This window comes from Sceloporus occidentalis, unplaced genomic scaffold (assembly GCF_023333645.1).
Source record: "Sceloporus occidentalis isolate IW3139 unplaced genomic scaffold, rSceOcc1.0.p SCAF_5, whole genome shotgun sequence".
Lineage (NCBI taxonomy): Eukaryota > Metazoa > Chordata > Lepidosauria > Squamata > Phrynosomatidae > Sceloporus > Sceloporus occidentalis.
The window spans coordinates 32,046,927-32,060,156 of record NW_028316985.1 but is presented as its reverse complement, the minus strand read 5'-3'; the positions used below and the strand labels follow the sequence as shown (position 1 = coordinate 32,060,156).

The 13,230-nt window shown below is 40.5% G+C and overlaps 1 protein-coding gene across 1 annotated transcript in view; it reads left to right on the top strand.

Annotated features, from left to right (window-relative positions):
• The window catches only part of MYH9 (myosin heavy chain 9), an 84,877-nt gene extending 71,647 nt beyond the window's left edge, over positions 1-13,230 (top strand). Inside the window, exons 28-41 of the mRNA XM_089528096.1 lie at positions 174-380; positions 723-827; positions 2,680-2,832; positions 3,903-4,151; positions 5,725-5,937; positions 6,445-6,657; positions 6,858-7,019; positions 7,273-7,401; positions 8,533-8,621; positions 8,801-8,924; positions 10,034-10,242; positions 10,925-11,033; positions 11,518-11,690; positions 11,794-13,230. Of these exons, the coding sequence (XP_089384222.1) occupies positions 174-380; positions 723-827; positions 2,680-2,832; positions 3,903-4,151; positions 5,725-5,937; positions 6,445-6,657; positions 6,858-7,019; positions 7,273-7,401; positions 8,533-8,621; positions 8,801-8,924; positions 10,034-10,242; positions 10,925-11,033; positions 11,518-11,690; positions 11,794-11,911 (2,253 nt within the window). The 3' untranslated portion in view covers positions 11,912-13,230. The remainder of the gene's footprint in view (positions 1-173; positions 381-722; positions 828-2,679; positions 2,833-3,902; positions 4,152-5,724; positions 5,938-6,444; positions 6,658-6,857; positions 7,020-7,272; positions 7,402-8,532; positions 8,622-8,800; positions 8,925-10,033; positions 10,243-10,924; positions 11,034-11,517; positions 11,691-11,793) is intronic.

Sequence of the window (13,230 nt, the reverse complement as noted above, 5' to 3'; positions counted from 1 at the left end):
GACATGCATAATCCCCAGAATAAAATGGCCAATTGTGTCTACTGGAGGTTTTGAGATGCTGTTAGCATTCTCAAATAGCATGCCTTCTTCATTGCAAATCCAGTAAAAGCTTGAAGGGGCTGTGTAACTACCCTTTTTGCCCACTTAAAGATTTCTCTTCCTGTCTCCTTCAGGTGAAAGTGAATCTTGAAAAGGCCAAGCAGGCCCTGGAGAGCGAACGTGCTGAGCTGTCCAATGAGGTGAAAGTTCTTCTGCAGAGCAAAGGAGACTCAGAACACAAGAGAAAGAGGGTTGAAACTCAGCTCCAAGAGCTGCAAGTGAAATTCACAGAAGGGGAAAGAGTACGAACTGAGCTGGCTGAGAAGGTTAACAAACTGCAGGTAAAGATTCTGAATGATTTGCTCTTGTTCTTCTAGTTACTCTTTAACTCTGAGAAGAAAAGAGTTAAGCAAGTGCATGAAACAGTGGTCGTCTTTGAGACACTGATAACTATCCATAAAGCAAATATTAAGCAAATAGCTTTCCAAGAGTTGAAGTGGCAGTTAGAAAAGCTAATTGGTACTAAGAGAGGTCAACACCTCTTGGAATAATTTAATGTAGGCTTAACTGAAAAGAGTGTATGCACCTCATTCATGGTGCTCCTCTTATGCTCTAAGAAGATGAAGTCCAGTAGTAGATAACAGATCTTTATTATTGGTTGTTGTTTTTTTATGTTCTTTCAGGTTGAATTGGACAATGTCACTGGTCTTCTGAATCAGTCTGATAGCAAGTCAATTAAACTAGCCAAAGATTTCTCTACACTGGAGTCGCAGCTGCAGGACACACAGGTAGAGCATTGACATATCTATTTCCTGCTAATCACAGACTTTCTCAAATAACAGAGCAATGGAATAACAGTGAAGAACACAAAGAGCAATGAAAATTACTTGCAAAACAGCCAACAGTACTTACAAAACTATATTAGAAGCGTGTATGTACATTACAGGAGCCCAAAACATTTGGTACTATATGATAATCTAATGTAACAAATTGCTGTTCAAGATTCTTCGATAAATCCTCCCCATATGAAGTTGACATTAAATGTGTGGAAGGAATCCTATGTATCCCGGTCAGTGACTCACTGAGGTTCTGTCAGCATTTTAAAACATTTCTATATTTCCTCCAACTTAGTAATGAAAGATCTGTAGAACGGTGGAAGAGCAAGAACAGAATTAGAAGTCCACACATCAAACCCCTTTTCCTTCCCTTATGGGGACAGGTCAGATTGTGTCTTGGAGTAGAGTTGGATATCCCCAAAGAAAAGCACCTTTTTGAAGACAGGCCACTTTCTTAGCTCTAGCCCTGGCAGGAGGGCTTTTGTGTCATAACAGCCCAATGTGGATGAGTCCCAACCATCTTCCCAAGCTTGGAATTGGGGAGTAAGAAAGGTTTTTACTAGGCATAGAAATAATATCCTCTATTATCTGAAAATGGCTTTCCTGACATTTGGGATATTCCATTGAGAAGAAGAATATTGCACATGCCATTTTCTTCCAGTATTCCAACATCCTGAAGTATTTCAGAGGATCTTTCTGTACAAAGAAAGATGTGACCTTTTTTACACTAAAGACAGTTTCTGTACAGGAATCCTTTTGGGGTGGGGTGTAACTCCACCCCATGTTTTTCTGTGCAAAAAATAATAATAATAATAATCTTAAGATGGTTGAAGATTGTGCAAAAATATTTGTTTTCTTCTGAGTAAGGGGAGAACTAGTAGTTACATGTAATTATGTACAAGGATGAAACAATCATGGATATCCATCCCTTCTTTAACCTTAGTGTGCATGTTAATAGTGTTCCAAGACTATTGGGAGACACAGCATGGCTGCAGGATTGTTGCTCTCTCCTGATCAGCATAGAAGTAGTAGAGAATTTAACAGAAGTACTAATATACCCATATTTCACAAAAAGAATATGTGATGAATCAAACAGGGTAGTAAAAGAAGACATTTACTGATATTTCTAGGACTTGACACTTCCTGTCTCAACCCCTAATAGAAATACCTAATATTGGCGGGGTACAGACCGCCAATTTGCGGCGGTCTGCCGCCGCCGCCAGTAGGTCCGCGGGGGAGCCGGAGCCTTCAGACGGCCCGACTCCCGCACGGACCGAAAAAGAAGCTCCAAAATGGAGCTTCTTTTACCGTCGCGTTTGCGACGTAGCGAGGCGCCAGGGGCGCGCTCGCTACGTCACAAGCGGCGCGACGTGTACGGACGCTCAGCGTCCGATACACAAAGATGGCGGCGCCCATGTGAAAGGGGCGCCGCCATCTTGTACGTATAGAATACGTACTAGGGTTAGGGGGGTGCGGAAGCACTGCCCCTTCCTAACCCTAGTACGTATTCTATACGTACTAAATGGCGGTGTGTATCCCGCCATTGTTACTGGAAGGTCTGGCTCATGCAGGCTTTCCTTGGTAATTTGTGCCCAATGACAAGCATGTGCTACCAACAAAGAAGTTTGGAACACCTGGCTGCTTGCTCTTGATGCATTCAGCAGGTCCCTTCTGTTTGTGAACATTTTGATTGACAAGGTACTTTCGCTTAAGATTCTCTTTGCTAGGGATGTTAATATATTTGAGATGTTTGATCAACTCTTTGTCATAGAATGCTAAATGTTTAATGTGATGAATGTTATAGGAGTTGCTTCAGGAGGAAACCCGTCAGAAACTGAGCCTCAGCACCAAGCTGAAACAGATGGAAGATGAGAAAAACAGCTTCAAAGAACAGCTAGAGGAAGAAGAAGAGGCAAAAAGGAATTTGGGAAAACAGATTTCTGCACTTCAGCTTCAGGTGGGGTCAGCACAACAAGAATATATCTTGGACTCACATGCTTCTCTTTCTCCTCCAGCATGGTTGATGGGGGGGAGATGCTGGGAAGGTTTTGCTTTTGACAGCTTGGCACAGTTTTTGTGGCCAGCAAACAGTCATTAATATTAATCTGTAATTTGTTGAAACAAGTCAGCTTCAACCCAGAGTGAATGTATTGTTAAAGTTGGTATAGTGGTTGAAGTGCTGGACTAGGACTCTGGGAGATGAAGAGTTTGAATCCTCAGTCATAGAAACCCACTGGATGGCCTCAAGTAGTCAGACACTCTCATTGGGGATGGCAATGGCAAGCCCCCTCTGAACCATTCTTGTCAAGAAAACCCTGTGATTGGTTCACCTTAAGTTTGCCCTAAGTTGGAAATGACTTGAAGGCACACAAGAACAATGTATAGTTAAAGTGTGTTTCTTCTAAATGTTCCCGTCTTCTTGAAGCCATTCCTTTAAAGGCAAGGTAGAAAGCACATGAGTCCAAGGCTTGCTGTGACTTGTCCTCATAGTTTTTTTTAAAAAAGATTTTATTAATATTAAAAAACACATATAAACAAAAAAGAAATAAACATTACATAAATAAACAATACAACACACTACATCATCCATACCTAAACATAGTTTTTAATATTACCTGCAAAATTGTCCAAATCCAATCTCTCAGTATTCTTTTTCTGTGTTGCTCTACTGTGTCCCACAATTCATAGAGTATGCCAGTGTATTAAAAATGGACGTTGTACTATCTGCTAAAATACGAATTATTGGGGCTTTTTTCCTGATTGATATAGAACTTGTTTAGAAACTTGCCCTTTAGAAACCTGTTGTTTTGAGGGCTTATCACTGCATCTTATGTCATCAGGCACATTTTCCAGTTCCCACAATATGAAATTCCTCCCCCTTTTGTTCATTTTTCAGTGTATCAGTTGAGTTCCCAACATTGTTTTCTTTTTATTTGTAAAATTACTTCTTCTCTGTACTGTGCTTAAAGCAATAAAAACAACCCTGTTGTCTTTTTGCTCTTTACCACTCCCTTCTCCATCTCCCAGATTGCAGAAATGAAGAAGAAAATGGATGATAGCATGGGTTCTCTGGAGTCAGTGGAAGAAACAAAGAAGAAGCTTCAGAAAGACCTGGAGGCCACGAACCAACGTTATGAAGAAAAAGCAGCTGCCTATGACAAGCTGGAAAAGACAAAGACCAGGCTCCAGCAAGAGCTGGATGATCTTGCTGTAGATTTGGATCATCAGCGTCAGATCGTTTCCAACTTGGAGAAAAAACAGAAGAAGTTTGATCAGGTATATAGTGGGCCATTGGTATCCACTGGGGTTGGCTCAAGGACTCCCCCCCCCTCCTCCGTGGATACCAAAATTCATGGATGCTCAAATCCCATTATATAAAGTGCAGTACTAAAATAGTGTCCCTTATATAAAATGGCAAACTCAAGGTTTGCTTTTTGGAATTTATATATTTTTAAAATATTTTCAAACCGTGAATGCTTTAATCCATGGATAAAGAATCCCTGGATACAGAGGGCTGACTGTACTTTGTTGTAAATTGCAACCATATTTTATCTCCTTCTTCCTCACTGAAAATTGCTCAGTAAAGGAGCAGAAGTGTCTGTGTGGCAGATGCACATTTTTTGGTCATGTAGATGAATAACTGAGATCTTTTGCAAACAAATGTCACAATCCCCTTCCCCTGATTTCTGGTTTTTGTGTTTTGGCAATAGTCTCCATTTATATCTTTTATTTTATTTTATTCTTTAATATTTTTATTATTTTTCCATAATTATATAAAATGTAACAAGTTTGTCACCTGCCTATCATGTACTACTGTATATACTCATCTATAAGTATAATTTATGCCCAAAAGCTGACCCCAAAATCCCAGGTCAATTTATTTACGAGTCACTATGGTAATGTGATAGCAGCTCTTTCAGATTTCCCCATGCAGTGTGGAGAGTTTATTTCTCTTGAGCCAAGCAGAAAGAGTCCTGGGTGACTGACTGATATTGCTCTTTGTTTAAGAGTCCTCTCCCGCCTGTGTGTTTGACTGAAACGAAAGCTGAAACGATGAAGCAAAAAGTCTCAATGAGCATCTCTCTTGCTACATGCACACACACACTGAAGGAGCCTCCAGGTTTTACCCTTGACCTATCCATGCATCATAGCAAAATCCATAATTCTGGCCCCCAAACCTGACCTCATACATGAGGTTGACTTATAGTTGAATATACACAGGTAATATAATCTTACCTATGTACATTGATGATAATCATAGCTTTAATAATGAATTTTTCGTGATATTGTTTAAATCTATGTTAGGTTTATATTACCTCTCCAAACATATAGGTTCACATTATATCTAACCGCAAATGTAGTATAAGGCTATTTAGATATTTAAAGCAAACCAATAAACAGTGACACATATAACCTTTGCCATAATTCAGTATATAAAATTCCTGAGTTGAATTCCTAATCTTTCCAAATCAGGGCAAATTGAATATTTGTTGATCCTCTTATTTCTAGATCTTATCTGTACTATCAATACTGTACCTGAAATAATTAATAAATTGATAGATTTCAGTTTCAAGATCATTTGCTTAATTACTTTGTTGACTTTTCAATAAAATTAGTGTGTCAGTCTTGAAAGGTGACTGTTACTGCTTTCCCCTGTTTATTCTCCCAAGTTTTCTGAAGGGGAATACAGTACTATATTTAAAGCACAAAAGCTTTAAAACATTTACTTTGCTTTTGTATCTGTGTTTGGTTTCCAGGAGCCATGCTAGGTCTTCAAACCTGTTTCAGTATGAATACCAACTGGCAGAACTAGGGATAGTTTAAAACTCATCACTGACTTTTTTTTTAGTTGCTGGCAGAGGAGAAAACAATCTCTGCAAAATATGCTGAAGAGCGGGATCGTGCTGAAGCAGAAGCACGTGAGAAGGAAACAAAAGCTCTTTCCTTGGCCAGGGCACTTGAAGAAGCCATAGAACAGAAAGCTGAACTGGAGCGTCTCAATAAGCAGTTCCGAACAGAGATGGAAGATCTGATGAGCTCAAAGGATGATGTTGGCAAGAGTGTAAGTTGATGACTTCTGATACTGCAGGTGTTGGTTGATGACTTCCAGTACTGCAAGTGATTACACTGTCCATCCAACTCATTTGTTCAAATGTTCAACATTGGGACCAAATAAAATGTGCTTCCTTTACCCCTTGGTCAAGACAAACAAACTAGGAAACCCTTTTTGTCACAAGAGGATCATGCATCCTTGAAATATTTTGAGGCCTAGAATTTCTAAGAGATTGTCTCTTCAATGTAACTATACTGGTATTCACCACACTATAGTCTATGTGCAACTTTACTGTAAAACCTTTACTTGTGGTATCAGAAAATATATAAAGCTTAGATTTGTGAGTGTTCAAGTGGAATAAGATGAACATTTAGATATTAGGAATTCCTGTGCAGGTGATTGTTAGCCCTTGCAAAATTGATTCATCCAGGTAAAGTTTAGAATTATTGAAGTGGATGGTGAGTTGGGAATAAGTGATGTTCTGCTTCTTTCTTAATGGGCTTGTCTGTGCTGTAGGTCCATGAATTAGAGAAGTCCAAACGTGCTCTAGAGCAGCAGGTGGAGGAGATGAAGACTCAGTTGGAAGAACTGGAAGATGAGCTGCAAGCCACAGAAGATGCCAAGCTGCGCCTGGAAGTGAACCAGCAAGCCATGAAGGCACAATTTGAAAGGGATCTGCTGGCCCGTGATGAGCAGAATGAAGAAAAGAGAAAGCAACTGATGAGACAGGTAACATTCCAGAAATCTATGAGCTTATGTACTGTGTCTAGCATCCCTTCAGGAAAGTCCTGAACTAAGGAAGGTTTTGGACGCATATTAATGGCAGGCTTACAATACTTTGCTTTCCTCTTCCTTCCACTTTTGCTTCAGAGACAGGGAAAAGGGAGTTGTGTTTGTGACTAAAGAGTCTGTGCTTTGATCCTGTACAGGTGCGAGAAATGGAAGTGGAGCTGGAAGATGAGAGGAAGCAGCGTTCCATTGCTGTAGCAGCCAGAAAGAAGCTGGAAATGGACTTGAAGGATCTAGAGGCCCACATAGACTCTGCTAACAAGAATCGTGAGGAAGCCATCAAACAGCTTCGGAAGTTGCAGGTGAGGTTCTGCATTTCTTTGCTACCAACAGTGGCAATCCTTCATAAGGGAAAGGTACCTCACAATAACTGTGTAATTCTATAGTATAGCAGGAAATATTGTTCAGTTACTGTTTTCACAAAGGAAGAAGGTAAATTTGAATCTTCAGATGCCACTGCTGGTTGAAGTGTACTATTGAGGCTAGATGGAGTAATAAGACTGATATGTTTTAAGGCAACTTCATAGGTTCATGAGACTGTCTTTGGTATTTTAGGCCCAAATGAAGGATTGCATGCGGGAGCTGGATGATACACGTGCCTCTAGAGAAGAAATTTTGGTACAGGCCAAAGAGAATGAAAAGAAGTTGAAGAGCATGGAAGCAGAGATGATTCAGATGCAGGAGGTAACTTGCACCCAAAAAGCTTCATTGTACAACTGAGCCAGTATTCAATGAGGATGGATGGGTATGGGAGGAAGGAAGAGGTTACAATCAGGGTTATATATATATATATATATATATATATATATATATATATATATCCCGCTCTTTTCCCAGGACTGGGACTCAGAGCGGCTTCACAGCAATTAAAAAACAAACAAACAAAAAGTACAATTAAAACATTTTAAAAATAAATAGATAAATGACATGCATTAAACAGAATGATTTAACTAGTCCAACATTCCTGCCTGTTCTTATAGTGATTCCTTAAATGCCTGTTTGAACAGGTAGGTCTTCACCTGCCGTCGGAAAGCCATCAAGGAGGGAGCCGTTCTTATCTCCCTGGGAGATCAGGGAGTTCCAGAGTCTAGGGGCAGCCGCTGAGAAGGCCCTCTCTCGTGTCCCCACCAAACGTGTTTGTGAAGGTGTTGGGATGGAGAGAAGGGCTTCTCCAGAGGATCTCAGAGTCCGGGCAGGTTCATACCAGGAGAAACGGTCTGCCAAATAATGTGGACCTGATCCATGTAGGGCTTTGTAGGATATAACCAGTACCTTGAATTGTGCCCGTAATAGCACACAGCAGATAAGCCCTTGCAATTTAACAACCTGTAGCCTCGATCTTTCCTTGTTAATTGAGAGAAATCAGATGACCCATTGAGTTCTAAACAAGACTTTCTTTAAGTAATAATAGTTCAGTTCCAACCAAGTTTTTTTTAAAAATAAATAATTCTTGTCAGCCCATTTGTGAGCATCTCTGCTACCCTGTTCCAGGGCTGAGACAAGCCTTCCTCACAAGCTTTCCAGCCAGGTTATATATGTTATATTGTGTATCAGAATCATGTGATGCTTTTGTTTGAAGAATTGCTATATCTAGAGACTAGCTCTCTGTCCAGTAACTTCATAGCATTGCAGACTGATTTGATGAATGTTTTGTAGTTACAGTCACTTTCACCTGGGAGGTGGGGAAGCTTTCTGTTTTTTAAATATTCTCTGCTGCTTATAATTTGCTTTATGCTATTCCATCTTGTGTGTTTCCTATCCATCAATAAGCTTGAATTTGACCTGTAATCTGTGTACATCTTGTTCTGATTTCAGGAACTTGCAGCTGCTGAACGTGCCAAGCGCCAAGCTCAGCAAGAGAGGGATGAGTTGGCTGATGAGATTGCTAACAGTAGTGGCAAAGGGTGAGTAGGAATGGCATTCTTGTTCTTTCAGGGAGACGAAAAGCTGTTGTGTCATGGAAAGGATGCTCCATGATGCTGGCATGTTAAGTGGTATGCTGGGAATTTTCAGTTTCAGTTTTGCATATTTCTGTAGTGAACTATTGTCACAAAATTGAATGTTCTCACTGTTTTGTTATTAGAGCTCTGGCATTGGAGGAAAAGCGACGCCTGGAGGCCCGGATAGCTCAACTAGAGGAAGAACTAGAAGAAGAGCAGAGCAATACCGAATTGGTGAATGACCGCCTCAAGAAAGCAAATCTTCAGGTACTACTTGTGTTTTTTGAGGGAGGGGCAGTGGGCGGGGGTGCTAGAGAGACTCCACTGAGAAACATTTTGGATTGTTGTTGTTTTTTGTGTGCCTTCAAGTCGTTTTCAACTTATGGCGACCTTAAGGTGAACCTATTGGGTTTTTTTGGCCAGAGTTGTTCAGAAAAGGTTTGTCATTTCTTTCTCCTGAGGTTAAGAGCATCTCATCCTTCTATCTGTGCCTCCCCCCTCCCTGCTCTGCATTTGTTTTTGTAACTCTTCTTCTATGATTTTACCCTTTTGATGTATTTCTGCAGGTAGGGTTTGTTCTTGATCATTTTATAATGTCAAGTTTTCAAAGTACTTTCTAAAGTATATTGCATATATAAAATATTTTGCGTTAAGAAGCAGGCATAATTTGTTCTTGTAAGTACTGCACAGCACCAGTACTAGTCCAAGCATGCAATAGCTGACTTCTCTAGTATAATAGGGTAGATGGCAATTTTCTAAATATTGGTATTGATACAAATCCACACCTACTCAAAGACCATTCAGGATAACACAAAATGGTCAAGCAATAATAAAGATAATATTTGTATAGATGAATGTCACCAATTTACTATGCTAGCTTTATCTCACTACTATGGTGTTTATACCAAAGAGGAAACTACAATTCATTATGTCCATGTACCCACATGCTAAGAGAAGAATTCTTACATTGATTCAATGGCCAATACTAAGGCAGGAGGTTGCCCAAGATCCATAGATGAAAGATGCCAAAGATTAAACACAGATCTGTGTAATTTATGAATGCAAAGTGGACTGATCAAATGGGCTTCTTTGGTATTTGAACCCAACAGTTCTTCCACTCAAAATGAAAATTGTGGTCCTTCAGTGACAAGGCTGTAAACAATACAGTAGAGAACAAACTCTCTGGTTAAGCGATACAGACACACAATTTTGAGGCATTATAATCCAGTATGGCATAGTAGTTTGAGCACTGGACTACAACTCTGTAAACCAGGGTTCAAATTCCTGCTCAGTCATGAAACCCACTGAGTGACCTTGGGCAAATCACATTTTCAGAAACTTTATATGACTAATCTGCTTGATATACTTTTCCCTAGATCGATCAGATAAACACAGACCTGAATGCAGAACGCAGCAATGCCCAGAAGAACGAAAATGCTCGCCAGCAAGCTGAGCGTCAGAACAAGGAACTTAAAGCCAAACTTCAAGAAATGGAAACAGCTGTGAAGTCTAAATACAAGTCTTCCATTACTGCTCTGGAGGCAAAGATAGCACAACTGGAAGAACAGCTGGATGCTGAAACAAAGTAGGTGTTACAGGCACAGGTTATAAAAATAGATTCTAGGTAACAATTACCTCTAACTTTGGGAAGAGGTGTGGGCAAAGGGAACTAAAGTATTGTTTGACATCTGTTGCTCTACTATTAAGGCCACTAAAGTGGCTCACATGGTCAGAATGTAACTACTTGACAAGTGGGAATTTCAGGGAACACATACATGCTCCAGTGGACTTCAGGGGTGCTGTGGTTATGACACGTCTAGAAAAGGATCTGAATGAAAGACTGGAAAAGCCACTACATCTCTAAAATAGCCATTTGTGGAGAGTTCCATCAGTCATGTTAATTGATTCATACCTAAAATTGCTAAACTATATGAGCACAAATTAATTCCATGAAATGCAGACCTTGGCAGGCACTCAGTTTAGACTCCAGACAGTGCCCATAGGGAATCTGTGTAGTGACCTATTTTCTGCTTGCTTCAATCCTAATTGCAGGAATATTCAAATGCATCTTCGCCCTGAAAGTTCTGAAGGCAGCAACACAACTGCTTGATTTTGGGGGGGTTATCAAAGATATTATACTTAATTTTTACCACATAACTTCCCAATTTTTTTCTCTTTTTACAATGGGCCAGATATGTTTCAAGATATGTAATTTTTGGCTTCTTTAGAATTTTTTAATCAATCTGAACTGGTAACTTTCTTTACAGGGAACGCCAAGCTGCCAGCAAGCAGGTGCGACGTACTGAGAAGAAGTTGAAGGATGTTGTCCTGCAAGTGGAGGATGAGAGGCGTAATGCTGAGCAATATAAGGATCAGGTATGTGGATTGTTAAGGGATTATGTTTGGTAATTTGAGTTGTGTAGTAGGAAGCCAGTCCCATCCAAATATAATCCAGTGAAGCTGTTAGGGTGTTAGCTGTGTTGTCCTTTCTAAACTACTCCACCCTTTTCCATGGGGGTGGCAAAAGTCTTTGCATCCGTAAGTTTCCATCTGGTAATAAATGTCACAAGTCAGGATGTCTGGTAATGGAAGAGCTGGCACTGAAATAGCCAAATGGTTCATACTGCTTAGTTTCTGAAAGCTGGCTCTGACTGTTACAGAAAGAGCATGGAAACTCTGGTTATGTGTAACATGAACGAAGGAGCTGCTAACTGGAATAAATGTAGTTAAATCTGTTTTCTTGGAGCTATCCTTTAAGGTGCGCACGAAGTGTCTAATCTGTGTACTAAAAGTTAAGGATTCCAGATCATTCATGTGTGAATGAGCAACAGCTGTGATGACTCCTCTTTCTGCTCTACAGGCAGACAAGGTGAATGTGCGCTTGAAGCAGCTTAAACGCCAGCTGGAGGAGGCAGAGGAAGAGGCACAGCGAGCCAATGCAGCTCGCAGAAAGCTGCAGCGAGAGCTGGAAGATGTCACTGAAACTGCTGATGCCATGAACCGAGAGGTCAGCTCCCTGAAGAGCAAACTCAGGTAGGATGGATATCTGCATAGTCTTGCCTTATTGCTGTACACACAACTTCACAATGAAGTGCTGGTTTTTCATATACATAAATGGTTTTACTCTCTCCAACAGGCGGGGGGACATGCCATTTGTTGTCACACGTCGGATTGCTCGGAAGGGTGCAGGTGAAGTATCTGATGAAGAAGTGGATGGCAAGTCAGATGCTGGTGATGCCAAAGCTACTGAGTAGAGCTGCTTATTGGATCCAGGTTACACATGATGGAGTGACCCACCCTCCCTTTGTCCAGTGGACTTCTGCAAACCCTTCTGCCAGGGAAAGTGGACCACATCTGTCAAAATGTTCCCTGGAATATCTGGAGCCATCAGACATTAATGTCACCCCTCCCAGCTTCTAAACTCTTTCATGTTCAATGCCAAAGAGTCTTCAGTCTGATCTGAGTCTGGGAGCTACAACTGCCTGTAGCATTTATTGTCCTTGCCATGGCTGCCAGTGAATTTACATAGTTCGGCAAAAGAATTGGGGGGTGGGGGGAGAGACTACTTTTTGTTGCTGTAAATCAACTATTTTCTTCCAATAATGAGTTTGTGATAGATGCAGGGATCACCCCTTCACCCTTTCCTCTTATTTGCTTTTGGCAATCATGTTCAGTGACCTCACACTTTTGACCTTTTCGGACTGCCCACCTAGCCAGTTTGGGGATCGTGTTGAACAGGAAAATTGAGGATTTTCAGCATGGCCCCCAAATATTGAAGACGGTATAATTTTGGGGATGGATGGATGAAGGGGGAAGAAGCTTTCTCCTAGGAGAGACTTCGTAAAGTCAGTTCTTCCTTACGGCTAATATCTGGACAGATCTGAAGTGCAATGGTGTCTGTGTTGTGTCTCCAGCTTTGTGTCTAAGACTGTGTGAATCAGTAGTTAGTGACAGGCAAAGGAAACTGGAAACTGGCTTTTCTTTGTGCTTGTTGGAGAATCTTTGGGACCAAATATATTTAATGGTAACAGAAAGAATCTAGTGGGTTAGAATGGAGTGTGGGCAAGGAAGTGCTTCTTTATTGTAACGTCCAAGCCTTTAGCTCTATAATTGGGGAATGGGTTTAGTTATTCTGCACAGTGACTAAGAGTATATTAAAGAAGAGAAAACTTAATCTGCACAGATTATATGTTGAAGGCCTTTGTATCTCTTGTTTATAAGTAATTAAGAAAAATAAAGGTCTTTACCACTGCCTTTCTATGGGGACTGCGGTTATATAGATAGTCTTTACTTTTCTACACTGTACACTGGTTGCTGGATTTACCTGTATCCTTAACCACATTGTATATGCTGCATTTAGACTTCTGAGCAAATGACAAATTAAAATAAGAATCTCCTATACCATATGGTTATTGCCCTCACTCTGGGATTTTCCTGTCCCAGTTGCTGTCACAAACAAATTTGCAAACTTTTTTTTATATAATAAGTGCCTTAGCATGTGCCTCAGCTGTGTCTCCACTACACTCAGTAATGGATTACCGGTGCTCCTCTAACAATAAAGATTATCCATGTG